Here is a 27545-nt window from a genome sequence, read left to right on the forward strand (position 1 = left end):
AATGTTGTAATCTCGATGGGTCTTGTATCCATTCCATGTCAGGAAGTCTAGGCACATTGTTGGCATCCTGACTGGCGTCTGGCTAATAACATAAAATTCCAATCTCCTCTTCTTCCTCCAACTCTTCAAAAACTTGGATCTCCTCCCTTGCGCTTGATCTATCGCTGTTTGGATCATTGTTTGAAGGGCTTTGTATGGCGGCCGTATGTATGGAGGTGCCATCGCGTTCCCGGTGTGACGTATTACTTCCGGGTTCGTCCCCTTTCAGGCTCGAACTTCGGAAACGCGACTATTTTGTCAAATATACAACATATAAATTATTTTTTCATGCTTTATTTGTTGGACAATGTTTAATTACTTTACTTGTGACCCTATTTGGCATGTGAAGAAATTAGTTCCAACTACAGCTTTAAGTCACGGTTCGGTACGATTTTCGATCTGATTCAATACATTTAATGCTCTGGAAAAAAAAAAAATCAACTGTAATTTTTTTTGGGGCAAACAAGCAAAAATTAAATTGCCATCATACAAACATGCATTTTAGTGCATAATATCTATGTGCTTACTTCTTACTGATCTGAAGAAATTTAGTATGAAAGTGCTGAGAACAATCTTTACTGTTTGTAAATTGAGGCGGGTTTAGGTTTACTCCATGAGCAAGACATCCTATTGTGGCATTAACAGTTCATCGAATTACTCGATTAATCGTTGCAGCACTAGTGGCAGCGATCATTCGCCCCTCCCAGTCGAAATGGATCGGACGTCTAGCGCCATCAATGGCAGCCAATGACTTAAATAAAAAATTGATCACAGTTTTATGATTAAAAAGTTTTATTTTGAAAACATGAACTTTGGAATCCCCCTTTCTTAGTCACATGGCAGATTACGTAACAACCGGCGACTGAACTAACATCAAAAGTCCTCTGTCCCGCTTCCCATCTCCCCTTAGGTTTAGCTTTTCCGTGGCGAGGGGGGAGGGGCTCCGCCGCATCCCGGGGAGGGAGGGGAGTAGGGGATGAAAAAGAGGATGAGCGCGCGTAAAGCGAGAGCGCTGGCAGGAGAGCGACGGCGAACGTAACTCGGCATGTGTGCTCTCGCCTTGCAGGGGACGTGTTCGACTCCAACGGCGAAGAGTCGTCACCCGCGCTGTCGCTGGACGGGACCGCGGAGACGGGGAGCGCGGCGGCCCCGACTCCCACAACCGCACGGACCACCGAGGACCTCTTTGCCGCTATACACAGGTGAGATTAAGACCACACTTGCTTGGGTTGGGGATTTACAAGAATGGGCTTCATACTCTTGAAAGTTGGAACTGTCTTCTTGATCTATTGCCATCTGTTACTAACTACCATAACTAGAGTTGTTCCGATCATGTTTTTTTGCTCCCGATCCGATCCCCATCGTTTTAGTTTGAGTATCTGCCGATCCCGATATTTCCCGATCCGATTGCTTTTTTTTTTTTTTTTTTTTTGCTCCCGATTCAATTGCAATCATTCCCGATAATTTTTCCCGATCACATACATTTTGGCAATGCATTAAGAAAAAAATGAATAAAACTCGGACGAATATATACATTCAACATACAGTACATAAGTACTGTATTTGTTTATTCTGACAATAAATCCTCAAGATGGCATTTACATTATTAACATTATTAACATTCTTTCTGTGAGAGGGATCCACGGATAGAAAGACTTGTAATTCTTAAAGGATAAATGTGACTTTGTATATTGTGACTAAATATTGCCATCTAGTGTATTTGTTGAGCTTTCAGTAAATAATACTGTAGCCATTTAACTGTTCTGCCCAAATGCATGATGGGAAGTGCAACCATGACTGTGCGTAGTGGCACCAATTGATATATCTTCTCTGCGTTGGGAAATAACATAGGGTGTTAAGGAAAAGATCAATCACTACCTTTCTTCCCCACATTGCTTCTCACGATATTTCTAATTGTTGAGAGAGGGATTTTAAGGCTTTCGCCAATTAAAAAAAGGCTTCAAAGACTGCCAAAATTCACTCTGCTCATTTTACGCTGCCTTTTAGCTCTATATATAGATATTACGGCGCCATTAAAGATTGAACACGACAATGCGTGAGTGGGTCGTGCAGCTCATGCGTTAGTTGCGTGAAATATTTTAATGTGATTAATTAAAGAAAATTAATTACCGCCGTCAACGCGATAAATTTGATAGCCCTACTTTAAGCCAAAACTAAAGACTCTGGATGAGTGTGAGACATTTTGTCTGTAACGTTAAACACAATAAGAAAACGATTTGATTAACAACGATTAAAATTTTTAATCAAGTTAATTACAGCTTAAAAATTAATTAACCGTAATTGCAATTAATCGCAATTCAAACCATCTATAAAATATGCCATATTTTTCTGTAACTTATTGTTGGAATGGAAAGATAAGACACGGATGGATGTATACATTCAACATACGGTACATAAGGACAGTATTTGTTTACAAGATGGCATTAACATTATTAACATTCTGTTAAAGCGATCCATGGATAGAAAGACTTGTAGTTCTTAAAAGAAAAATGTCAGTACAAGTTATAGAAATTTTACATTAAAACCCCTCTTAATGTTTTCGTTTTAATAAAATTTGTAAAATTTTCAATCAAAAAATAAACTAGTAGCCCGCCATTGTTGATGTCAATAATTACTTGCACAATGCTGATGGGTGCTGAAGCCCATAAAATCAGTCGCACCCAAGCGCCAGCAGAGGGCGGCAAACCTCCATAAAACACAACAAGTGAGCTGTTGACTGTACTGTCATTTAAATCTGTCTGAGCGGTGCATCTGCGTTAATTGCGTCAAATATTTCAACGTAATTTTAAAAATTAATTAACGTCCATTAACGCGATAATTTTGACAGCCCTAGTGTATATATATATATTTTTTTAAAAAAAAGGCATGTCCGATATTTTTTTGCCAATTCCGATACTTTGAAAATGACGTGATCGGACCCGATCGATCGGGATGCTGATCGATCGGGTCCGACATCTTTAACCATAGCACATACTGTGACCTATGTTGGCAGCGGATAAGTTAAGATAATGCTAAGGTTTATTTTTCCACCTGGCGATCGATTATCAATCCATCCCACCATCGATCTCGATGCAAACACATTACTCTAAGCCTCGTTTCTCCCGTATTCCTCTACCGCACATGAGCAGTCCTAAGGGCTTCATTCATTTTTCAAGCCAGTCGACAACCGGCGGGTTTCATCTGGGTTAGCGGCCCACGAGAGAGACGAGCGGATCTGCGTACGCTCAAGCTCTTTTTTTCTACATGGCGTACACGCTTCAAAGCGGTTGGCGTGGCTGCGAGGGGTGACATAAATTTGTCATGTGGCGTGCCACTATTTTTCCCGCTCACGTGTCTCACCGCAACTTGACTTTAGTGGAAGCGCAAGATTGTACAAAGTGTTAAATCATTGACGTCTATCGCCGTCAACGGCAGTGAAACATGATCACTCATTGCTAGTTGAAATGGATTTGATGTCTAGCGTATTTTTCGGACTATAAGCCGCAACTTTTTATAAAGAAGCGGCTTATATATGGATTTTTTGGGGGGTTTGGGGACAAATAAGTTTCATATTTTCTTGCGAAAAATAAAAAATTTGATTAGGCATATTTTAAAACAACGGCTTTCCAAATAAAGCTTGCCAGAAACTTGTCAGACTTACTCAAAAACTCATGATTTTATAGATGAATATGGCTCCATCTGATACTATATGCTGCTGCAAAAGAACTAGTGCTGCAACGATTAATCGATTTAACTCTAGTATTCGATTAGAAAAAAATATTCGAATTAAATTTTGCTACTTCGAGTATTCGTTTAATTAAAGTGGCGCTGTAATGGTTTGTTTTGAAAGTTTTTTTTTTTTTTAATTTTTATTAATTTGGGTGAATACACTGCCCTCTAGTCTGCCTCATTCACATGCCTGAATCCATTAGCTCCCTGTTAAGACCAACATAAGCTGAGTTTTTTTTTTTTTTTTTTTTTAATGCTTTTGTAATTTAGTTTAAAGGTATATTTAGCCAATTTTTGTGGGAATATGTGTCTGAACCATTTGTTTAGAGCATTGTATAATAAAAAAAAACCGTTAGTATTTTATAGCATTTAAGCTAGCGGACTTTTACTATGTAAGTTAGCCAATTGTTCTTTTGTTGTACCTAGATTCTTATTTATTGTACCGTTTGAGGCTCAGCTAAGGTATTTTAATTTTTTTATGTTGTCAATCGGATTACTCGATTATTCATACTAACTAGTTAATAAATTAATCGACTACTAAAATAATCGATAGCTGCAGTCCTAAAAAGAACAATTTCAAATGGATGGGCATCCACTACGCATGTGCCGGTATGGTATTCTGACGGTATGATAACCTTAATCCAAAATATCACGGTATTGCAGTTACAGCTCTAGAATGTTTACATTGAGATATCTGGGTTAAAAAAATAATGATTGAATTATTTTCCATAAAAAGCAAGTGTGTATGACTCGTATTATTTTTACATTATACACAGTTTCTCAACACAGGCAGTTGCCAAAGAGAAAAACACACGTTTTACCACCGCTAGACACACTAAACACGCTGGAGTTAACTCGCGTAGCTGGTGGGTAACATTCATGACAGTGTTTATTAACCTTTACGTTTGTATAAATGTGAAATCATATTGGAGGTATTGCCTCCTCGGCAGCCACCATTCACAAACATGTTTTACATGTCGGTTGGCCCTCCTCCTCTAAGCCAACTTTTCTGTAGGCAAAGTATTCTCATACCAGCGATTTCGTTTTCTTCGTTAGGGTGAAAAATTTTAAGGGGTTTCACCTCCTCCAGCCAACGCGTAGCACAGCTGACTCATTGACACTGAGCAACAACCGATGGAGGAGGGTTGAGCCTTGCAGCTGCAAGCGAGGGATTTTTCCATACAATTTGGGACAGAAAGAAATAGCTAATACCTTCGGGACGGTGTGACGGAAAATTTTTGCGGTTTTAAAACCTTGACATTTTCATACCACGGCACATGTCTAGCATCCACTATTTGCTACGACAAGAGAGGGCGATGCTAGCATTGATTAGTCGTTTTCAACTGGCACTTGGAGGACTTTATATTATAACAAAGCTGCTATATGAGGGCTAATGCTAGCCATTAACCATTTTTAAGAGGTTTAGTTTAGAAGGCAAGCTAAAGTGGATTATTTATCTTTGTGTTGACCTGTTATTTTAAAGTTTGTTTTAAGCATTCAGACAACACGAGTTGGTCGTGTTGAAGCGTGTTTATTTAGTTAATAAATATACTTTTGATCAATCAAAATTGTTTGCATAACATCCATGTAAATATCCAATGTTAAGACATGGACACCTGCGGCTTTATCGTCAGGTATATACATGGATTTAAAGAAAAAACATTTTTTTTTGTTAAAAATGGCCGGTACGGTGACCGGAAATTACGGTACAATTGTCAATAGTAGTGAATGAGTTAAAGGGACCCACGGGCAAAAAGACGTAGTTCTTAAAAGATAAATGTGAGCATGAATTACAATAATTTGATATTCAAATCAGTCTAGTAGGTCACCATTGTTGTTGACAACGCAGTGCATTCTGGGCGGTGACAGCGCTGCCATACTTCCACAGTGTCACTAGTTTGCTACATTAACATGTCATCGGTTTTGCCCAGCCAATTTGAGCCCGAGCGGAAAGTGATGAGCAGGACAGCACTGTGCTGGCTTGGCAAGGAATTAAAATGCACGTCTGACTTCAGACAGCAAGCAGACAACAATAACATAGGGATTGCGTAAAAGGGTTTATCGAACACACACAAAAAAAAAAAAACACGCGATCACGGAAAAGCAGACACAAAAAGGGTCCGTGACAGTAGGTCTGGATCAATTTAAAAAAAATAAAAATAAAACGAGGGAAAACCGCGGTGAGAGGCAGACAAACAAAACAACAAAACTAGCAACAAAGGGATATACAAACTGTCAAAGGGCAGCAAGTCAATATCTCAGCAAGCCGCCTAGGATCGGTTTAAAGACACTGGTGATGAGCTGGAATTTGATGCAGGTACGACGCAGGGAACTCATCTCACATCTTTGTAATAAGACAATCTGACCAGCAGCAGAATGTGACAGAATCATGCCAGTCGTCATACTAGCTTCGCTTGCTAGCTAGCACAGCTATTCTCCCAGTATAGGCCAACTACGTCATCACCCCTAGTGTGCAAAAAACATGGAGCCCTTCTCTACTGACAAGTGCAACCGAATGTAGGCTAAACTACAGCTTCTTGTGCGGGCAATATTCAATGATATTTTCATGATTTGCTGCGAGCCAATAAAAAACTGGAAGTGGGCTGTAGTTTGGGCACACCTGCTTTAACCACAACATGAATATTTAAAAAAACGGCTAATATTATGATAATTATTAGATATTGTTGTAGTTTATTTAACTGAAAGTTGCTAAGTGAAACTTAAAACGCTCGTATTATTGTCCTGCCCTGCAATGAAATAAAAACACCTCCACTGCCATAGACAGCTATAGGCGAGAGCATTCTTTACAGTATGTTTAAAATCAAATAGCAGACGATAGCAACAAGCAGGGAATGAAATGAAGTCACAACGGATTATACTAATAACCCATCAACGAAATGCTATTACGGTTGTAGGGAAGCCCCCCGAGAAGGACATTTTGGAGGGAAAAAAATTATCGAGGCGTCTGTGCCGCATTGAGGTGCGCGACGCCGTGCTTACGTAAGGCAAACCGGCATGAGGTTGAATGTAGGCCACCGGCGCCGAAACAGAACTCGGGTAGCAACGCGCGTCCTTCAGCCGTGAAAGAAGACCAGTTCGCTCGCTCGCCCGCATTCCCTCTCTCTCACTGGAGATGTAATCTGAGGATTAGAGATTTTGTCTGTCTGCGGGGCCCCCTTCATAGTGCCCTTCAGCAGCACAAACTTCATTTGCGGGAGTGCAAAAGGCCGTGTTCCATTTCAGTCAGTCAGAGATCAAATCAGGAAAAAAAAAAGTTGCATTGATATAGTTGATTTATACTTAATTTACCAATCATTCAACAACATTGTAAAATGTTAAAGCAACACTAGGTAACTTTTCAACCTTTATAAAATATTTTCATAACATTTGCGATAAAGATATCCTGATCACGTCATTTTCAAAGTATCGGAATCAGCAAAAAAATATCAGACATATATATATATATATTTTTTTTTAATCGTTTTCTAATTGTATATAACGTTACAGACAAAATGTCTTACACTCATCCAGAGTAGTTTTGGCTTAAAGTAGGGCTATCAAATTTATTGCGTTAACGGCGGTAACTATTTTTTCTTAATTAATCACGTTAAATAATTAACGCATGCGCTGCACGACCCACTCACGCATTGTCGCGTTCAATCTATAAAGGCGCCGTTTTACCAATATATAGAGCTAAGCGCAGTGTATAATGAGTAGAGAGAATTTTGACAGCCTTTGGAGCCTTTTTTTATTTGGCTAAAGCCTTACATTCCCCCTCTCAGCGATTAAAATGAACGTGGGAGGCAATGTGGGGAAGAAAGGTAGTAGTCGATCATTTTCTTAACACCCTATGTTCTTTCCCAACGTATCACGTTAAGTGCGTCGCACGACCCACTCACGCATTGTCGCGCTTAATCTGTAATGGCGCCTTTTCACCCATTTAGAGAGATATAAGGCAGCGTAAAATGAGTAGATTGAATTTTGGCAGCCTTTGGAGCCTTTTTTTAATAGGCTAAAGCCTCACAATCCCTCTCCCTACGATTAGAAATATCATGGGAAGCAATGTGGTGAAGCAAGGTAGCAATTGATCTTTTTCTTAACACTTTATGTTATTTCCAAACGCAGAGAAGATATATCAATTGGTGCCCCTACGCACAGTCATGGTTGCACTTCCCATCATGCATTTGGGTTGAATGGCTGCAGTATCATTTACTGTAAGCTCAACAAATACACTAGATGGCAATATTTAGTCACAATATACAAAGTCACATTTATCCTTTAAGAATTACAAGTCTTTCTATCCGTGGATCCCTCTCACAGAAAGAATGTTAATAATGTAAATGCCATCTTGAGGATTTATTGTCATAATAAACAAATACAGTACTTATGTACTGTATGTTGAATGTATATATTTGTCAGAGTTTTATTCATTTTTTTCTTAATGCATTGCCAAAATGTATATGATCGGGAAAAATTATCGGGAATGATTGGAATTGAATCGGGAGCAAAAAAACCAAAAAAACAATCGGATCGGGAAATATCGGGATCGGCAGATACTTAAACGATCGGATCGGGAGCAAAAAAACATGATCGGAACAACCCTAATTTGCGATGATATGTCAACTGACAACTAGTTGAATGACACCTCTTTTATATATTGAGGGGGTCTCTATCACTTTCACCGGCATTCATTTTGAGGAGGGTGGCAGAAACCCTGCCACACAAAAAAAACTACAAATGTGCTGACCTCTTTACGGCCTACGTCACTACCCCCTTCATTATAAAGACCGAAGTAGATGCTTTTGTGTGTATTCTGGAAAGGTGGCAGAGCAACAAAAGAGAAAAATTTCGTCCGAGGAAGGGAGGAAAAAATGGAGGCTATCAGGGATAAAAGGATACCCAAGAGTAAACCTTGGCCTGGCTTTTATTGTACCCGCTGGCATGACCCCGGTGGAGTGGGGGTTAGCCATACTAAGCCACACACTTGCTAACCGTCATATGCTATTGTTTAGCCACAACTTGATTCATTACCTCATTACAATTCATCCTTCACATAGCTGCTGGAAACAGAAATGTTGTTTAATACATCTGCAGGCGACCGAGAGATCATTTCACGACACTGTGCGGGTGTGCATTGGTCCTCATGGGAATAGCAGTCTTCCTTAAAGAGCATATGACACCAGAAAAAAAGTCTTAAATGGCATTATTATGTGAATTAGAATCATATTTTGAGACGATTCGACTATATACAACAATTTAGCAAAGCGCAGATGACGAGAGATTAGTCTTTTAATCTGCCGGTTAGCCACGCCTACCATTATAGGGCTTTAGCGTCCCCAACAGGTGGATGACGTCAGCGGTAGACTGGGCTCATCGGTTTTACTATTCAGCCCATTGAGGGGGAATTGTTCAGAACAAGGAAAACGAGACGAAGAGAGCCGCAAAATGTCATTGTTTCAGTCTCTCTACTCCCAATATTTTTACAGGATATTCTTTTTATCCAAGTATTTTTCCCCAATAGCTATATAAATGGCTTGGGAAGGACCAGTCAGCCCGTCGAGGGGGAACTATTCACAATGAGGAAAACGCGACGAAGAGAGCGGCAAAATGTCATTGTTTCTGTCTCTTCAATATTTTTACAGGATATTCTTTTTACCCAAGTACTTTCCCCAATTGCTAAATAAATGGCATGGTCATGACAAATAACAATCTTGTGCTAAATGGAATATAAAATAATAAAAATCCATTTATTCAAGACGACATGGCAAAATTACTCCATAATGGTCAAAACAGTCGACTTCACCTTTACTGTCATACCTCCCAAACGATATTTTATGACACCTAAATCGGACATATGTAATTTCCCTTCCCCGGCTTCGGAGAATGTAAACAGACCAGAAGGAGTGACAGCTAGCCGACATGCTAACCCGAACCGAGGGATGTTTCAAAGTCTTCGAAGTGGAAAATCTCACATAACTAGCCTGGATTATTTGACGTGACCACCCGGTTGTCGAGTTTCTTTGCGGATCGGCAAACCGCCCGGCGGAAAGCAATTTACAGTTCGTTCCCTGGAGGGGGGTGGCTGGAGTTGTTGTGCAGCTAACGTGCTAACAGCTAACTGCTAATGACCATGAGGATAGCTTTTTACATGCCTATCAATGATCAAACGTAAGTAGTCCTTTATTTAAATGAATTTTATAGTGTTTACTTTGTAATCACTGTATTCGTATTTGACATAATACAAAACAAGATGTTTACTCACTTCCTTGTAAGTCCAACGGTCCAACAGTAAATATCCATGGTGAATGGGAACCTTTTGAAACTCCAAAAAGGCGCATACGCCTCTCCCGCACACAGAATGATTTTTCTGCAGCCGTTTGGCTGGCGTGATGCAAAAAATAAAAGTATTAATCCGCAAAATCAGCTGAATCCTTCGTCTTCATACACAACAGTACACTGTATAGTGAAGAGAACGTCTTCTACCGTACACATCACAGCGCCCTCCTCCTCAATGCAAGACCGAAGCCGGAAGTCACTCATTTTAATGGCGCGGGATTAAAAAAACTAAATAAATATAGCGATCGCTTCCACACACATTCAAGCGGTCCATATCATTCAGGGGCATAAAATACCGCGTGTATTATGAAATAAACATGCTTTTTTGTGTCACAGGCACTTTAAGGCTAAACACTCCCCCCATCGTCTTTTATTTGAATGAATTGGTAGAATAAACCACAACACTAATCCACATGTGGGTTGCGGGGGTGCTGGAGCACCTCTGTGAAGTTGCCCCCACCCCATCAGATGCAAATTTATAGAAAAAAGATGTCATTCGTTTATAGGGGTGGGAATCTTTGGGCATCTGACGATTCGATTACGATTCAGAGGCTACGATTCAATTATAAATTGATTATTGATGCACCCCAAGGCTATTAGCTGCTATCAATGTTTCGTACATTAGTTACAAAATTGTTTGAAAAGCTTCTCAGGCTTAAATAAACGACTATTTCACTATCAAGTTAACAGTTCAAAACAGTAAATAAAATACTCAAGTCCCCATTTTGTATTATCAGCTTTAAACTACATTCAATTAATTTAATTTTGTGAATCAATTGTTATTGTTAAAATTGCTCGCGTTATTCCATAATTTCCCTTCTGTCTACTTTTGACATGTGAAAGTTTTAAAAGTGTTTTAAAGATAGAATCAAGTCAAGATTTTGCCGATTTAGGAGTATTTTAGATCAAAAGTTAATCAGGTTCGACTGGAAGGTTCGCTACAACAGCCTTCCAAGTCTACTGCTTTAGAATGGCGGCTGTTTACTAACGTCGGCAAGTCTGTCATTTCACATTTAGTTCTTTGTACATGTGATATCTACCGTAGCATTATGTGGGCACAGTTTGTAGCTGCTGTCGGCAGCAGTCAAGTATGATTGTTTTTTATCTCGCGGTATGGGTGGAGCCAGAGCCGTGAGTTGAGCGCATTGTCATTACCTGGTCCGTTCCTCATTGCGTCCCGAAGACCGCGCTGACTGTGTTTTAGTTCCGCTTGACTTGACATATTTCAATAATCGGAATTTGGATGTTTGGGAATTGTTCTTAAATCTTCCACGGCCGAATCGGAAATTTCGCATACCTCTATTCGTTTGTGCCGATCCCCCCCCTTTTTGGTAAATGGAGTTATACTGGTATCGGAACTTTCCACCTTCAAGGTGCTTGACACTACACCCCCATCCAACATGGGGTTCAGTATCTTGCTCAAGGATACTTAGACGAGTTCATCAGGGCGGAGAATTGAACCAACAACCTCTGGGTTGGGGAACAACTACTTTACCTCCGAGCCATCTCCCTCCTCCCCATTTTGATTAAAAATGACTAAAACTGATGTCAAGGGCTTACTGCAAGCAACACATCACTTTTGCTCATTAATATTCATGACGTTAGCAATTGTTGCTAGGCAGGACAACCTCCTGTTTGTCCCTATGGTAAATGGTGTTATACTTATATAGCGCTTTTCCACCTTTCAATTGTAAATGAATGGAAATAGTGTACGAACGAGATGTTTACCGAGCTAAACCTACCAATTCTGTCGAAAATTCAAATTCACTGTTAAAGATGTGGAAGAACATACAAATGTTCAGTTGAAGAAATGGCTTGCGTGTCGAGGGCTGAAAAAGACTAGCCAACTTGATCCAGAATAAGCTTTTTTTAATCGACACCTTTTTCTTGTATTGCCTTACACCAGTGACAATGATATTCTCCTGTTTCAACAATTGCCACATTTACATGGGGCCAAATATTTCAATTACAATCGGAATATTTGTTCAAACCGAATAAATGTGTTCCATATAAACACCTCATTCGGAATGAACAGGCCCAAACCGAATGGAATTTCATTCCGATTCACAGGGGTGGAATATTCCTTTTCCCAAACCGATTAGAAGTAAAATTATATCATGTAAACAGGGAAGCGGAATGTGTCTGGTTGCGTTCTTTCTGCACATGCTCCATACTGACGTGGTGACGTCACTTGGTGACGTAAGTAACGTCACTTGCAACATGGCTTCCAAGCACACGCACAGCGCACCCACACAATTTTTTAAATGAACGGCGTGTCATTCTGAAGTTTTGTTTCCACTCGAAAAGTTAAAACAGCAGCTGATCTGACGATCGATCTCCATGTTTTGCAACGTGACGCTTTGTTTTGATTAATCTGCGCATGTCAGACGGCAGTTGTCAAACGTCCTTTCGGAATAAAGGCAGTCACATGTAAACGCTGGATCGGAATAGATGAAGTGACATGTAAACAGCTGATGTGAAATTTCCATTCGGAATGATTCGAATCGGTATGAATAAAAGTCAGCATGTAAACGTGGCTAATGTATCCTTTACCACCATATGCCCTGTCTTTCTTAAATATTATATTCTCTGGTTGTCTTACGTCTCTGACCCTTCTTGGGGGCAATTTACATTGCTATTTTTGTATAGCGATCGCAAATGCTACTCAGTGACAGCCAACGAACACTTAATTTTTTTCATTAATAACAAATCTTCATTCTATAATTTATTTACACTTCCCCCTTACTAAAGTTGTTTTTTTTACAACAGAAAAGGTAACAGTGGCAGTCAGATACCATTTTAATTTTTTTCAGGTCATTCATTGTCAGACAGAAGCAGCACGGCAAAAGCTACGCTAAGAAATAAGTTAAAATATCAAAATGGCTTACCTCTTCGTCCTCTGTAGTACCATGGCCCCCAACAAAATGTTTACTGCATAAGAAATGTGAATGGCTTCACCTTGCTGGCGTTAAACCGGTCTTTTGGACGTGCGCGCAAGTTGATCCATTCTTCCCATTTTTTCCTCCCGAGTTTTTGGGTTCGGGAAACGTATGAAGAAAACATCCTTCATATGTCGTCATTTCTAGTGTCGTTTCTACAAGTTCCATAGCAGCAGTGTTTGATTGGCATGTTCTTTTTTGAAAGATTCCAGAGAAAACAAAAAGAAATAACATGGATTGTAGGCAAGGGCGTGTCTATAATGCCCCAGTTTCGCGTTACCATGGTTAAGTCACGGTGTAAACATAGCATTTGCGCGGTACGCTAGTTTGTTCTGGAAACATTTTTGTTTGTGGTATTGTTTTTGCAATATTGAGATATGACGTCACACAGCCCCACATTTATGCTATTACTGCTATTTTTTATACATATTGAGAAATTTCGAGTGATGATGTCACTCGCAGCTTTTTCCTATCCAACTTTCGCTGCTGACGGAGCATACCAACTCTCAATAACAGAGGGGTGTCCCAAACACTAGCACAAACGAATGGCACCTGTTCGGGTCATTTTGCTGTAAATGGGGGGCTGCGAGTCACGTCATCAGTCAAAATAAATATCTCAAGCTAGTTGTTGGGACACCCCTCTGTTATTGAGAGAGTTGGTACGCTTCGTCACCTGCGACAAAGGTGCTGTGATTGAAGTCATCACTCAAAATTAATATCTCAATATCTATGAAACGATAGCAGCACAAACCTAGCATAAAGAAACGGCACCATTTCGGGTCCATGGGGAACTCGAAATTAATATCTCGAAAACGATAGCAGCACAAACGTTTGGCACCATTTTTAGCCGAAATGGGGGGCTGGTTGACCTCAGATTGACCTTTAAAAGAATTGTTCATATCTCAAAAAAGATAGCAGCACAAATGAATGACATCATTTTTCTATTAATTTGCCTCTGATGGTAAGTTTCAATTTTTAGATTTTTTGTTTACCAATATACTCATACATTTGAAATTGTTTAATTGACTATTTAAATGAAACTAATTCACATATTACTGTACCTAATAAAATAAATGTGATAAATTTTTCAATAAATTACCCAATCACTCAAATATAGATGTTTATTTTTAAAAATGAATAGTACAGTAAATTAACAAAACACAAATTATGAAAAATTGTTTTTTTTAAAATACAATAATATTTGTGAAAATTCTTGAATTCATAAATCTTAGCACTTGTGCAACCTTTCCTTTGTAACATCTCTGTCATCATTGTAGCACGTGTACGCTTTAGCCGCCGTCGACGCTACGCGGCGTCTTAGCGGCCCCCCGCCACGCTCTGACATTAATAAGGCCGATTGACCGCGAGAGCTTAATCCCGCGTTTGTCGGCCAAAGTGATCGCGCTGTAATCTTTTTTTCCGTGTCAAGCCACCAGAATGGCAGACTTCCACCCAAGCCTAAAAAATTGTCACTCATCTTAGCGACGTACCTAGCTTACTTAGCTAAATGACTTTCTAAAACTGTGTTATAGTAATCGGTGCTTAAATTGTAAATCATAAGGTGCCGGAACGCAAAGTACATATGACAGCGCAGGGATGACGAAACGGGCACAGGTCCCGGAACATACACAGAAAATGGAGCTGAAAACAACACACATTGTGATAATATGAAATATTCTAATTATTAGCACAAATATGTGAAAATCTGTCAACTATTTATGTTTATAATGCGCCGTCTGTCCTCAGGTCCAAACGAGAGGTCCTGGGACGCAAGAAATCCGATGAGGACAAACCCAGATCCGGCATCCGCTCGATGTCTCCCCCCGTGACGCCCCCCTGCGGTTCCCCTTCGTCTTCGTCCCGCCCGTCCGGCTCCATCCAGCGCCAACTTCGCAAGTCGTCCACCAGCAGTGACACCTTCAAAGCCCTACTCCTGAAAAAGGGCAGCCGCTCGGAAAGCGGCTTCCGCATGTCCGCCGCCGAGATGCTGCGCTCCACGGACCCCCGCTCGCAGCGCTCCCGCTCCGAACCGGCCCCGGCAGACCCCCCTTCGCCGCCTCGGAGCCCCCGCGCCTCGCCGGCCCGAGGGAAGCGGGCGTCGGACGAACGGAACCGCTACGAAGCGCCCGTTTTGTCGCCGCCGGCGTCGTCGGCTTTCAAGTACGGGCGCTCGCGGACCCCGCCGTCTGCCGCTAGCAGCAAATACAACGCGCGCTGTCGCTTGCTCAGCAGCCCCATGACTGTCATCTGCGAGCGCGACGGCGAGTACGCCGACGCTAACGGCACTTTGGCGGACGATGGCGCTAGCTGAGGACTCTGTCGCACAAAATCAAAAGACATTTTTGGGGGTTTTCATGGTTTTTGTGTTTAATTCCGTTTATCATGTTGCAATTACGGCGTTCATAAAGTCACTGCGCACTTATGCTAAATTAGCATTAGCTCAATGTTATAATCAACATTTTTTTTGAATTGTTTTTAATTAGATCAATAAACATTTCAGTTCATTTCAATTTGATTTAAAGTGAATAGAAAACAAATTCCATTTCTTAAATCAAAACACTCCCATTTTTCAATGTCACCCAGAGGACCCGCCTCTTAAAGGCACATACACGCGCAACCAAGTATCATTGTAGTTCTTTTCCATGTGCATTTTTTTTCGTCAGTACATTTTTAAAAAGTGTATTTTAATACCTGTAAATGTGTCTTACTAAGTGTTTCTAAAGACAATTCTGCCGTCTTTTATTTTGAAGTGCGCAGTGACTTTCAGAATAATCATCTGTTCCGTTCGGCTCATAGATGTCCAATTGTAGATTTTGCACTGTGCATAGTTGTCCTTGTATTTTTTTTTTTTTTTTTTTTTTTTGTGCGTTTCTTTTGCTCTTATTCTTCTGGTGGTCGGCGTGGTTACCAAAGAGCCAAACAACAAACTTGAAACCACACGAGGTGTCGTTGACCTGTTCAAAGTTGATCCTGATATGATTTTATATTCTTCTGTATGTAAATAAATAGAAAGTGAATGTTTTAAGTCATACCTGAAGTTTCTGGAATCCTATGAGTGAAGCATGCACTTCAGATGAAAATATTGAAGTGAAAGTTTCTGAAGTCAGAGTTTATTCATTGTAAATTTAAGATGAAAAACACACATTGCATTAAGATTTCTGGTTTGGGGCTCACGTGATCATGACTATTCACCTATTGGCTACCAAATCTTTAAATGAAAGTTTCAGAGGTCAGAGTTTATTCATTTTGAGACGTGATACTGAATATAAACTCATTGGCTGCCACTGAAGAACATAGACGTCCAATTTATTTTGACTGGGAGAGGCTGGCAACCAATGATCACTGCTAGCTTTTCGTTTTTATTTCTCTCTCTTGCTTTTTTACATTACAAAAGATTTTTTTTTTTCCTTCTGAAGAAATACTAAATACATCTTATTTTATATTCAGGTCCCGGTTTACGACGGACCGATTTGCGCGATTTCGACTTTATGATGCTGGTGTTTTGGCTGCCATTTTTTTCTTTTTTCAGTCGAGTTAACAGTGCTGCGTCTGCCATTTTATCTCCAGTCACGCCCTTTTCACTTATATTTTTACTTTTTTTTTTTTTTTTTTAATATGACATAAAATTCATGTTTTTGGATTTTTTTTTTAATTAAGAAGGTGTTTAGAGGTACTTAAAGGGTGATTCCGACTTCCGATCCAGGTTACATTGCCAGCGCAGGAACGGAACTCGTTCGTAAACTGGGGACTACCTGTATAATATCAATTACTGGTATAATTATGGTATAATAATTAAAAATGTTTATTTTTGCTAGATAAAATTTAAATGAAATTAAAAAGAAATTTTAAAAAAAATTTAAACGTATAAAATATAAGTAACAGGAATGTCATTTGATGCGAAAATTGTACAAAAATAAGATTTTTCATTGTATTTTTATTTTTCATAAAGTGCATTTTAAGAGAAAAATGATGCGAGTGGCAATTTGAGTTACAAGCGTTGTCGCGCAACTAATTAATCCCATATCTCAAAGTACCACTGTATTCAAATGTTAAATCATAACACCTTCCAGAGTTTTAAATTGTCTCTTGACAACCAAGAAAAATAAGTTAATACAATACCACCGGTCTACAAAAATTTGGGGGTAAAAAGTTAATTATGGACAATTTGTACCACTGAATCATAGACTTCATAATGTATTGACGGGACACGGGGTCAAAAAAATAGGGGGCCTGCATTGTTGGCGAGGCCGTCAAAGCTGACCGAGTGGAATCACAGTCAAAAGGCTTTTTGTGTGAAAAGTTCTTGCGAATAAATGCTTAAATCCCTGAATTCTTCATAGATATGGAAGTAAAACAAGTCTCGATTCTTGGTTAAAAGCACCAAAGAAAGCCCAAGATAAAACGTGCAGTTAGCATTTATTTTACGTAAATATGTCGAGGTACAATGCTAGTCTGTTAGTAAATGTAGCTAGCGGCCGCCTTATGTATACAGAGCTTTCCCGGTGAAAATTTTTGTGAATAAATGCTTAAATCCCTGAATTCTTCATAGATATGGATGTAAAACAAGTCTCGATTCTTAGTTAAAAGCAAAACAAAAACAAAAAAACGTAGTTAGGTTTTATTTTACGTTAATATGTCGAAGTACGATGCTAGTCTGTTACTGTCTGTTAAAGAGGTGGACACCATATGTAAATAGAGCTTTTTCCGGTGAAAATTGTTGTAAATAAATGCTTAAATACCTGAATTCTTAATAGATGTGGACGTAAAACAGTCTCGATTCTTGGTTAAAAGCAAAAAAACGGGCAATTGGCAGTTATTTTACGTGAATATTGCGACGTATAATGCCCACGCTGTAGCGGCTAATTTATCCCATTTATTTTTTACAACGTTTGAAAATGCGTGCATGGGACGAAAAATATAATATTTACCTTGAATCTTCCAACAAGTCACTCCTGAGTCCTGAGCCAATTCTTCCTGCTTGTATGCAGTACAGCTTTCATACTTTTTCAACCTAAAGATAGCGTTAGATCGCTGCAAGTGACCCACTGCTAATAAATGAAGCGGAGTGTGGGATGGCCTCCTTTGGGAAGGCATGACGCAGTGAATGGGAAATGTGTCATGTTAATACATTATGAAGTCTATGGAGCCAGTGTACTTTGACAATACCAAAAAAAAAAAAAAAAAAAATCTTAGTCATGAAATAAACTCGTAATAACCACCCAAACCCGCGCTCATTCCACTTGCTCCAAGTATTTCCAATTTACTTTAGTCAATCAACACTTCAGTCGATATTTGTGCAATAATGTAAAAAAAACATGACAAAAACTCAAATATCAAAATAACTCATTCCCCAATGACAATAGTGTGATCACAAGCGAACAAGGATTCTATCGATTCTCCCCAAAGCCTAACACGTGCCTGAAGCGCTGACTCAGCGCAAAGTCAGACCTCAAACGCCCTTGCAAATAACATTTCAAGACCCACGTCTTAAACTTTGGCTCACAAATTCAAACCAAAGCTTTAAAACGGTATCAAAAAGTCCGTCAATCCGCACGCGAATGACAAAATCGACGTGTCACCTGGACGAGCGCGACGACGCAATTACGCCGAGTGGCGTGTGTCACATTTCCGCTGAGTGCGTCAACAGGAGGCTTGCGGCGACTCAGCAGATTTGGAGCCGACAGAGACGTGCGAAGACAGCACACGGGAGGATTAAACGCGGACGACCAAGGGCAAAGGAATAACGGCAAGTCAAAACATGTTCAATATTATTGTTGGAATTGACAAAAAAAAATATCGATAAGTGATGATTATCGATACATGGGTAATAAACCGGAAAAAAAGCAATTTTCATTCGTCTGCTGTGAGTTTATCACTAGTAGACGTCCAATCCATTTGAACTGGGAGGGTGGCTGTGAATTCGTTCATTCGCTGCCAACCCTCCCACTTCAAACGTAGTGGACGTCTATGGCGGTCAATGGCAACCAATGAGTTTAATTTTGCGGCATTTCAAGTCATTTGCTGTTGATTTTCAGTCACTTCCTGTTGATTTTAGGGTATTTACAGGTCACCTCCTGTTGATTTTGGGTTACTGAAAAGGAAGTGACTCAAGAATGTCCCCAGATGAATAGGAAGTGACTTAAAATCAACTGGAAGGGACCTTTAAATGCCCACAAGACATGCTTGGTTAGTGTCAGTGCTTAATTTGTAAATCATAAGGTGCCAAATCGCAAAGTACATATGCAGGGATGATGCGATGATGGCACTGGTCCCAGAACATACGCAGAAAATGGTGCTGAAAACAACACGCAAATGGCCACTTGCCATGCTGTGGGACTTACAAGCTTCAATTTCAGATATACTGTATCCATGGTATAAATGTTATGACAACAATTTACAACTTATTTAGGGTATACTCCGCACAGCACGGGCAATTGCCCAAATAACCACAGGTGGGACTTACAGTACACAGTCAGCAATTAGTTTCTCAACAGGTCTAACTTGTAAAACATGGGGGAAAAAAATGATATAAACCACAAACCCATTCTTTTGCAAGTTTCATCCCCCTCGTCTTCTCTAGCCCCAAAGTTCCCACCACTTTACAAATTGTACAGCCCAAACCCGAATTTCCCATAAGGGTAGTGGCCTGTTGTTTTGGCCATTGGTGGTCCACCTGGCTGACTGCTGGCGCTGTAGCTGGCCCCCACTCCGGATGGCGCTGAACCTCACCAGCTGCTGCCATGGTAGCAGCCTCCTGCCCTGGCTTGACTGGCTGTCCGTGAACCTGGCTAGCAGCTGCGGCGCTAGCCTCCTGCTGCACCCGGTCTGCCCGTTAGCATGATCGCTGCAGCTGCCCTCATCGCCGGTTGTTGCTTTTCTGACTCGTTTTGAAGCATCTTCCTTCTTTTTGTAAAAGGATGGTAAATGCAACCGTCTTTGTTGAAATACCGTTTGATCCTGGCTGCTTGCTCACCAGATGTCACCAAGTTTTTTTGTGTTTTTTTTTTTTTTTATGTCAGGGGCGTGATTTGTTTGTCCAGCTTTTCAGTGTCAACAAATCTCTGACTCTTTCAAATGGCGTTAAATTTTTATAACAATGTTACCTGCATCTCCATGGGGTCGCTCTCCCGTTTCAGTGTGACCGGCACTGCCAGTTTGCCGTAGAAGAAGTTTGCGAGCGTGAGGAGAGAGGGAGCGAAAAGGAGAGTTGAGCGGGAGCGCGGTGTTGACTGGCTGACCTGCCCTGCTGATTTTTGTTTAGTTAATAAAAGTCTCTATGCAACAGCAGTGTTTTTTTAAAACTACACCACCTCCACGAAGAAAGAACTGGATGAAGAAGCGACGACGAACGAGCAACGGAAATCGCCGGTCCACATATTATTTATTATTTTCTATACACGAGAGGTGCCGGATCCTCTCCAAATAAGTCCCGGAACACAGGGAGGCCAAAATCATGGGGTGCTGGATTTTGTTCCAGCACGATCCGGTAAAATTAACCCCTGGTTAGCATTGTCAATGGCAGCCAGTGAGCTAACATATTCCAATGGAAGACTTTGATAGCAGATAGTTGGTTCCTTTCGTTTTTAAACAGTGACACCTTTTTAAAACGATACATCAGTTCTTGTTTGGAGCATATCGATAACCTTTTGAGCTACAAAGTATCACGCTATATCAACTTTTCAATATATTGTCATACCCATTTTGTTAACCAACCAAGTAATCATTAATCACATGAGCCAAACCTTTTTAAAAAAGAAACAAGTTATTCTTTTAATTAAATGACAAAATGACATTGGTAAATAAATTCCCTTTAGCCTGTTAAAAATAACATACAAAAGTATGCAAGCGTTTTCTGTTATTGTTGAATATATTAGCATCGACGGTAATGGACGTCCATCACCTAATCACATTAGCCAAAGCGATTCAAGGCACTTTAAGTTCAGCAATGCCGCCCTCTGGTGGCCGAGCAGGCAAACTGCGACATTTTCTTCAATGGAATTAAGTGTTTGTTGACTCTTTTTGCTGGAGGAGCCATACCTCGTTCCTGCGGTTGACCAACTTGAAGGGGCTGTCGTATCCAGCGAAGTAGTATGGCCGCTCGGCAAAACGGACGCCGTCCCGGCGGAGGCTCTCCGTCAGCTTGAGGAGCTCGTTGCGAACTAGCGTCTCGTCGGAGAAGCCGCCGTAGCTTCTGACGTGGGTAACAAACGATGTTGTTAATTTTACTTTAAAAAAGTAATTACAGTTCCAAATTACTTCTCCCAAAAAGTAATTGAGTTTGTAACTCAGTTACCTGAATCTAAGAGTAATTAGATTACTCACTACTGAAAAAAAAAAACGCCATTATACTCTAACGCCGTTATTAACAACACTGGTAACAAATGAGGGATAAGTATTCTAACTGAGCAAGTTTTATATGTAGTAAGATATCTGTCAAAAAGATTTGTGCTCGTATTTACACATTCGTGTTCATATATAAAACACTCGCACTCGTATTTACACATTCGTATTTACTATTTAGGCATTTGTATCAGCAACCACAAATTTCTTTGTGGGTGTGTGAATAAAACTCTTTTCGACGACTATGAATCTGGTCTGTGGACGAATTCCAGTTTACAGCGACGACTCAAAAGTGTTCAAATGACGTCATGTGCGTCTCAGGTACAACTAATCTATCCTCGAATCTTCTAAAGTTTTATGTATGTAAAAATAACACAGTTGTAGAATCCAGTTAAGTATGGAAACTAATAAAAATGTTTTTTGAAGGAAATAGTCATCCATTTTATTTTCATTGTTACTTACAACATGCCTGAAACAACTTCAAGTTCAATAGTGAAGGTAATTGAAAAAAGTGGCATTTATCCAATTAATCGTTTAATAGTCCGATTAATTACAAAGATAATCATTAGTTGAAGCCCTACTGGCAGTAATTTCCTTCTGTATTAATTTCTTTTTAATCATATGAATTAGGGCTGCAGCTATCAATTATTTTAGAAGTCGATTCATCGATGAACTACTTAGTTTGAATAATCGAGTGTTCAGATAAGGAACATAAAAAAATTAAAATACCTGAGCTCAGCCTCAAACGGTACAAAAATAAATAAATAAATGGGCATCCAACTACAACAGAAGAACAATTGGCTAACTTACATAGCAAAATTCTGTTAGCTTTAATGGTATAAAATGCTAATGTTTTTTTGTTTGTTTGTTTTTTACAATGCTCTTAACAAATGATTCAAACACATATTTCCACAAAAAACTGCTAAATATACCTACAAACTAAATTATGAAAGCATTAAAAAACATTAGCTCTAACACAAACTTGGCTTATGTTTGTCCTGAGAGGGAGCAACTGGATTCAGCCATGTGAAATGAGTTATGTCATATTCACCGTTGCCACTAGAGGGCAGTGTATCCACCCAAATGAGTAAACTAAATGCAAACACTTTCAAAACAAACGATTACAACGCCACTTTAATTAAATGAATACTCAAAGCAGCAAAATTTAATTTGAATCTTTTTTCAAATCGAATTACTCGAGTTAATCGATTAATCATTGCAGCACTTATATAAATTCAGCAACATTGCATCAGGCACACTGTCCCTTACCTGACGTAAGCGGTGAACTCATCCCTCTGCTCCACAAACACATTGGGGTTGCTGGGCTGCGGCGGCGCGTCGCGGTGCTCCTCAGGGATGTAGAAGGACACCGTGAAGTTAGTCTCGCAGGCGGGCCCGGCACCGGGGTCCACGTGGCACGTCACGGGAGCAGTCATCTCCACTTTGACCTCTGAAGCCACAAAAACACACAAATGTCCTGTAAAATGCCGCGTGAGCACAAAACATGTTGACAATAAAAGTGGACTTTGCTTGATTTTATTCACCAAGGCTAGACTGGATTGACTAAATTGTAGGGCAGCAGCTATTGATTATTTAAGTAATCCATTAATCTATGTATCAACTAGTTAGTTCGAAATATCGGATTTAGAACATTTAATGCGTTGCAGAATAAATTTTAGAAGATATAAAAACAAAGGCTTGCTAGGATTGCACTTTTAAAAGAGCATCACTAAATGCGAATACAAAATAAAATTCCTAAGCGTTTCTTCAAGCTTTGCAGGATTACACTTTCATTTCACAAGAGCAATAAATGCATTTAAAAGTAAATTAAAATACATGAGCTCAGCCTCAAACGGTATAAAGAAAATAAATGAGGATCTAAGTACAACAAAAAAACAATTGGCTAACTTGAATAGCAAAAGTTCGCTAGCTTATATGCTATTAAATGCAAACTTTGCATTAATGCTCTTAAATTGTTCAAATACACATTCCCACAAAAAAAAAAAAAAAACTGCTAAACATACCTCTAAATAAATTACGAAAAGCATAAAAAAAACATTCGCACAAACAAAAATTTATCTTATGTTGGTCTTCTTAACAGGGAGAAGCTGGATTCAGCCTTGGTGATCGAGTTATGTCATATTCCCTGTTGCCACTAGAGGGCAGTTTATCCACCCAAATCAATAAAACTAAATGCAAACACTTTCAAAACAATCCATTACAATGTCACTCTAATAGTGTACCGCACGAATGCTATTTTTAGACCGTGACGTCGCCATCATAACACATAAGTGGGACATTATAGACACGCCCTCGCACACAATCCATGTTATTTCTGCTTGTTTTCTCCGGTAATCTTTCAAAAAAAGACATGTCGATCAAACACTGCTGCTATGGAGCTTAGACATTACGACACACGAAGGATGTTTTCTTCATACGTTTCCCGAAAACAAACTCTGAGGAAAAAACGTGAAGAATGGATCAACTTGCGCAGACATCCAAAAGACTAGTTTAACGCCAGCAAGGTGAAGCCATTCACATTTCATATGCAGTAAACATTTTTTCGGGGGCCATGGTCCTACAGAGGACGAAGAGGTAAGCCATTTTAATATTTTTACTTATTTTTTAGCGTGGCGCTTTGCCGTGCTGCTTCCGTTTGACAATGAATGACCTGAAAAAAATTAAAATGGTATCTGACTGCCACTGTTACCTTTTCTGTTGTTAAAAAAAACAACTTTAGTAAGGGGGAAGCGTGAATAAATTATAGAATTACGATTTGTTATTAATGAAAAAATTAAAAGCGTTCGTTGGCTGTCACTGAGTAGCATTTGCGATCGCTACACAAAAATAGCAATGTAAATTGCCCCCAAGAACGGTCAGAGACATAAGAAAAGCAGCGGATATAATATTTAAGAAAGACAGGGCATATGGTGGTAAAGGATAGCTTGTTGAAACAGGAGAACGTCATTGTCAGTGGCGTAAGGCAATGCACACAAGAAAAAGGTGTCAAAAAAAAAACCTAACTCTGGATCAGGTCGGCTCGTCTTTTTCAGCCCGCGACACTCACGCCATCTCTTTAACTGAACATTTGTATGTTCTTCCACATACATTTTTGTCATTTTTGGACAGAATTGGTAGGTTTAGCTCAATAAACATCTCGTTCGTACACTATTTCCATTCATTTACTATAAGGGACAAACAAGAGATTGACCCGCCTAGCCACAATTGCTAACGTCATGAATTTTAATGAGAAAATGTGACGTGTTGCTTGCGGTACGCCATTAAACGAATCCTCGAAGCTGCAAAATTTGATGTCAAGTTTTTTTCCTAATCGAATTACTTTAGTAAACCGATTAATCGTTAATCAGTACAAAATTGAAAAAAAAATCAGATTAACATAGCTTGTTTGTCACGTACTGTCGGTGTTGTTGCCTTGAATATAGCTGAAAAGCCGGCGGAATCCAGTTCGCATGCTTTCATCCAGGCTGGTTCCGCTGACGGTGGTGCTGACCCATTTGGCCGCCTCATAAGTGCGTTCTTCGTAGTCTTTAGGCTGTACACAAATACATGCAAAAATGCATTTTTAACTGGTTCACTGCCATTGACAGCGATAGACGTCCAATCAGTTAAAAATGGGATTCAAAGCCACAATGGCGCCACCAGTGGGTGGGCAGGGGTGGCCACGGCCCCCTTGAAAAAAATTGTTTGCCACCCGACTCGCCAGTATAATGTCGGGTTCTAGTGGCAATGGAACTTAAAATGTTGACTGGACTGTTATGACTATGTACATTACATCATTACTAACGTGAAATACAACCCAATAAACCAAAGTATGACCGTAGACATGTCCTGAAGCATAAGCGGAATTTAATGGGGGGCAGAGTGTCATTGTATGAAATTGACATATTTTTATAATGGGTCAAAATTATTTTTCGAATAGATCATGTGACTAGCACATTAGACGGTCATTTGCTTTGCATATAATAAAATATATATATATATATATATATATATATAGGGGAGGTCAATTTTATTTTTCAAATGATTTTTTTCTTTGATTGAAAATATTTTTTTTTTTGATTGAAGCAACTTTTTGGGATTGAATGATTTAGACACAAATTTCCTACCCATATGGCCCAAACACAAAAAGGATTGCTTCAAGCAAAACTTTTTCAATGAAAAATTAAGTGTTCAAATGCAAATCTTTCAATCTGAAATATTTTTTCGCATTCAAAAATCTTTTCTATGATTGAAATTTGTCTTATTTTGATTGATTTTTCTTTTTGAGAATATATATTTTTTGAAGCAACTTATTTTTTGATTGAACGATAGACAAAAACGTCCTAGCCAAAATGTGGCCCAAACACAAATCAACATTCCTCAATTAAAAAAGTTGTCTCAATAAAAGAAAACTCCAGTCAAAAAAAAAATCAATCAAAGAAAATAACTTTCACATGCATTTTTTTGAGTTTCAAATTTATTTTTGCATTCAAACACATTTTTTTTTATTGAAGCAACTTTTTTTTTTTTTTAATTGAAGCAACTTAATGTATAATAAAGTATAATTTTGTATAATAAGAATAATAAAGACACAAATCTACATTCATATGGCTCCGCCCAGGGGATAGAATTTTTGACTGGGGTAACTACATTGGCACGACACCGGCAGGCGTACCATATTCAATGGATGACGGTCTTGGCGAAAAATATTGCCTAAGCAGCCCAATTTAAAATTCCCCTCAAGAATGATGGGAAACAAAAAACGCTCATTGTCAAGTTATTAAATATTATTGCAAGTTCATTTTATTGCTGACACTGCGTTTTGGGGTCATCAACATGTTGTGCTCCCCCCTCCCCCTAAAGTCAAACTCCGCCTATGTCCTGAAGTCTTTCTGACAGTTTTTTGCTGGCCTGTTTACTGCAAAAACATAATAAAAACCTGAAATTATGGCTTTTAGTAAAATTTTAAGTGGCCCCATTTGCCCACCCCTATGAAAAATTTCTGGAGGCGCCACTGCAAACCCAATGCGTTAATACATGCATAACTGCATTATTGACCCGTTCACTGCCATTGTTGGCGATAGACGTCCAACCCACTTGAACTAGCAGAGGCTGCCTCTTCCAGGTCAAATGTATTTGGACGTCTATTGCTGTCAATGACAGCCAATGAGTTAATTCTTGATATGTTATGACGTCACACCGATGTTAGAAAGACAAAAAATCGTACCTGTTTCTCAGGTGTTGTGAATTGTGGCGTTTGTAGTCCGCTGGAGAAAAAAACCTGTTTTACCGCTTTAAACATAGTCGCTTTTCCAAAAAGGCACGCCAAAAAAATATATATTAAAAGGCGTCTTAGGGGTATGTTCGTAGTCGCCAGAATGCTTTTGTAAAGTAATCGTCAACAGAGCTAAACAAAACAGGTGCGTTTTTCGCGATTGCGTCGTCGTTTTGTAAGTTTGACACTTCCTGTCACGTGACAAAAACAGCGCTCTGTAATTGGTCAGCGTGAATCACCAGTCAATTTGAGCACATTCGTCGAAATTATTTTGTTTGCTTAAGAAGGTAACTTAAGGTTATATTTTTTTCTTTAATGTTTTGTGTATTAGACCATAATTTATGTTTGATATTTGAATTTTAATATTTACATTAGGTGTGTGACGATATATCGATTTAAAACAAAGTTTATTAAGGCAATCAACAGGTTGCTACAAAACGTTTTCCCTCGTCCAAAATCTTTTACTAAAATAGTGTCTGTTAACTCATTAGCTGCCATTGACGGCGCTAGACGTCCAATTAATTTGACGGGGAGAGGGGGAATGAATGTTCACTGCTTTGATGTAAAGCACTTTGAGGACCTCAGGTTTTTGTAAATAAATAATTTGATTAAAAAAATATTTTTTATTCAAATTGTATTGAACTGAATCATTTTAATCGTTTTTTTGTAAAATGATATATTTCTCATCAAATAGCCCTAGTCATGTTAGCTTTTTTGCTAGCAAAGCTAGCCTGATTTGACTGGGAGAGGGCGAATGTTCCTTTGCGCCGTCCTAGTCAAATTAATTGGATGTCTAGCGCCGTCAATGGCACTCAAACATGAGCAAAGTTATGTCTAAATGAATTGGACGTCTATTGTTGTCAATGGTCGGCAATGCCTTAAGACAC

General features: G+C 39.4%; 2 protein-coding genes across 9 annotated transcripts in view; one reads left to right on the forward strand and one right to left on the reverse strand.

Moving 5' to 3' along the window:
* Positions 1-18386, forward strand: part of nhsl1b (NHS-like 1b) — a 194202-nt gene extending 175816 nt beyond the window's left edge. For all 8 annotated transcript variants that reach the window (XM_057823079.1, XM_057823082.1, XM_057823080.1 and 5 more), the window contains 2 exons: positions 1106-1241; positions 14790-18386. In XM_057823079.1, coding sequence (XP_057679062.1) covers positions 1106-1241; positions 14790-15354 — 701 coding nt within the window. In that variant the 3' untranslated portion in view covers positions 15355-18386. The remainder of the gene's footprint in view (positions 1-1105; positions 1242-14789) is intronic.
* hebp2 (heme binding protein 2) lies at positions 16631-26847 on the reverse strand. The gene is made up of 4 exons (XM_057823086.1): positions 26611-26847; positions 24801-24936; positions 22653-22833; positions 16631-21234 (listed from the first exon to the last, which is right to left on the reverse strand). Exons 1-4 carry the CDS (start codon positions 26683-26685, stop codon positions 21042-21044), a joined length of 585 nt encoding a protein of 194 aa, XP_057679069.1. The 5' UTR covers positions 26686-26847; the 3' UTR covers positions 16631-21041.
* Between the last annotated feature and the right edge of the window lie 698 nt (positions 26848-27545).

This window comes from Corythoichthys intestinalis, chromosome 19 (genome assembly GCF_030265065.1).
Source record: "Corythoichthys intestinalis isolate RoL2023-P3 chromosome 19, ASM3026506v1, whole genome shotgun sequence".
Classification (NCBI taxonomy): domain Eukaryota; kingdom Metazoa; phylum Chordata; class Actinopteri; order Syngnathiformes; family Syngnathidae; genus Corythoichthys; species Corythoichthys intestinalis.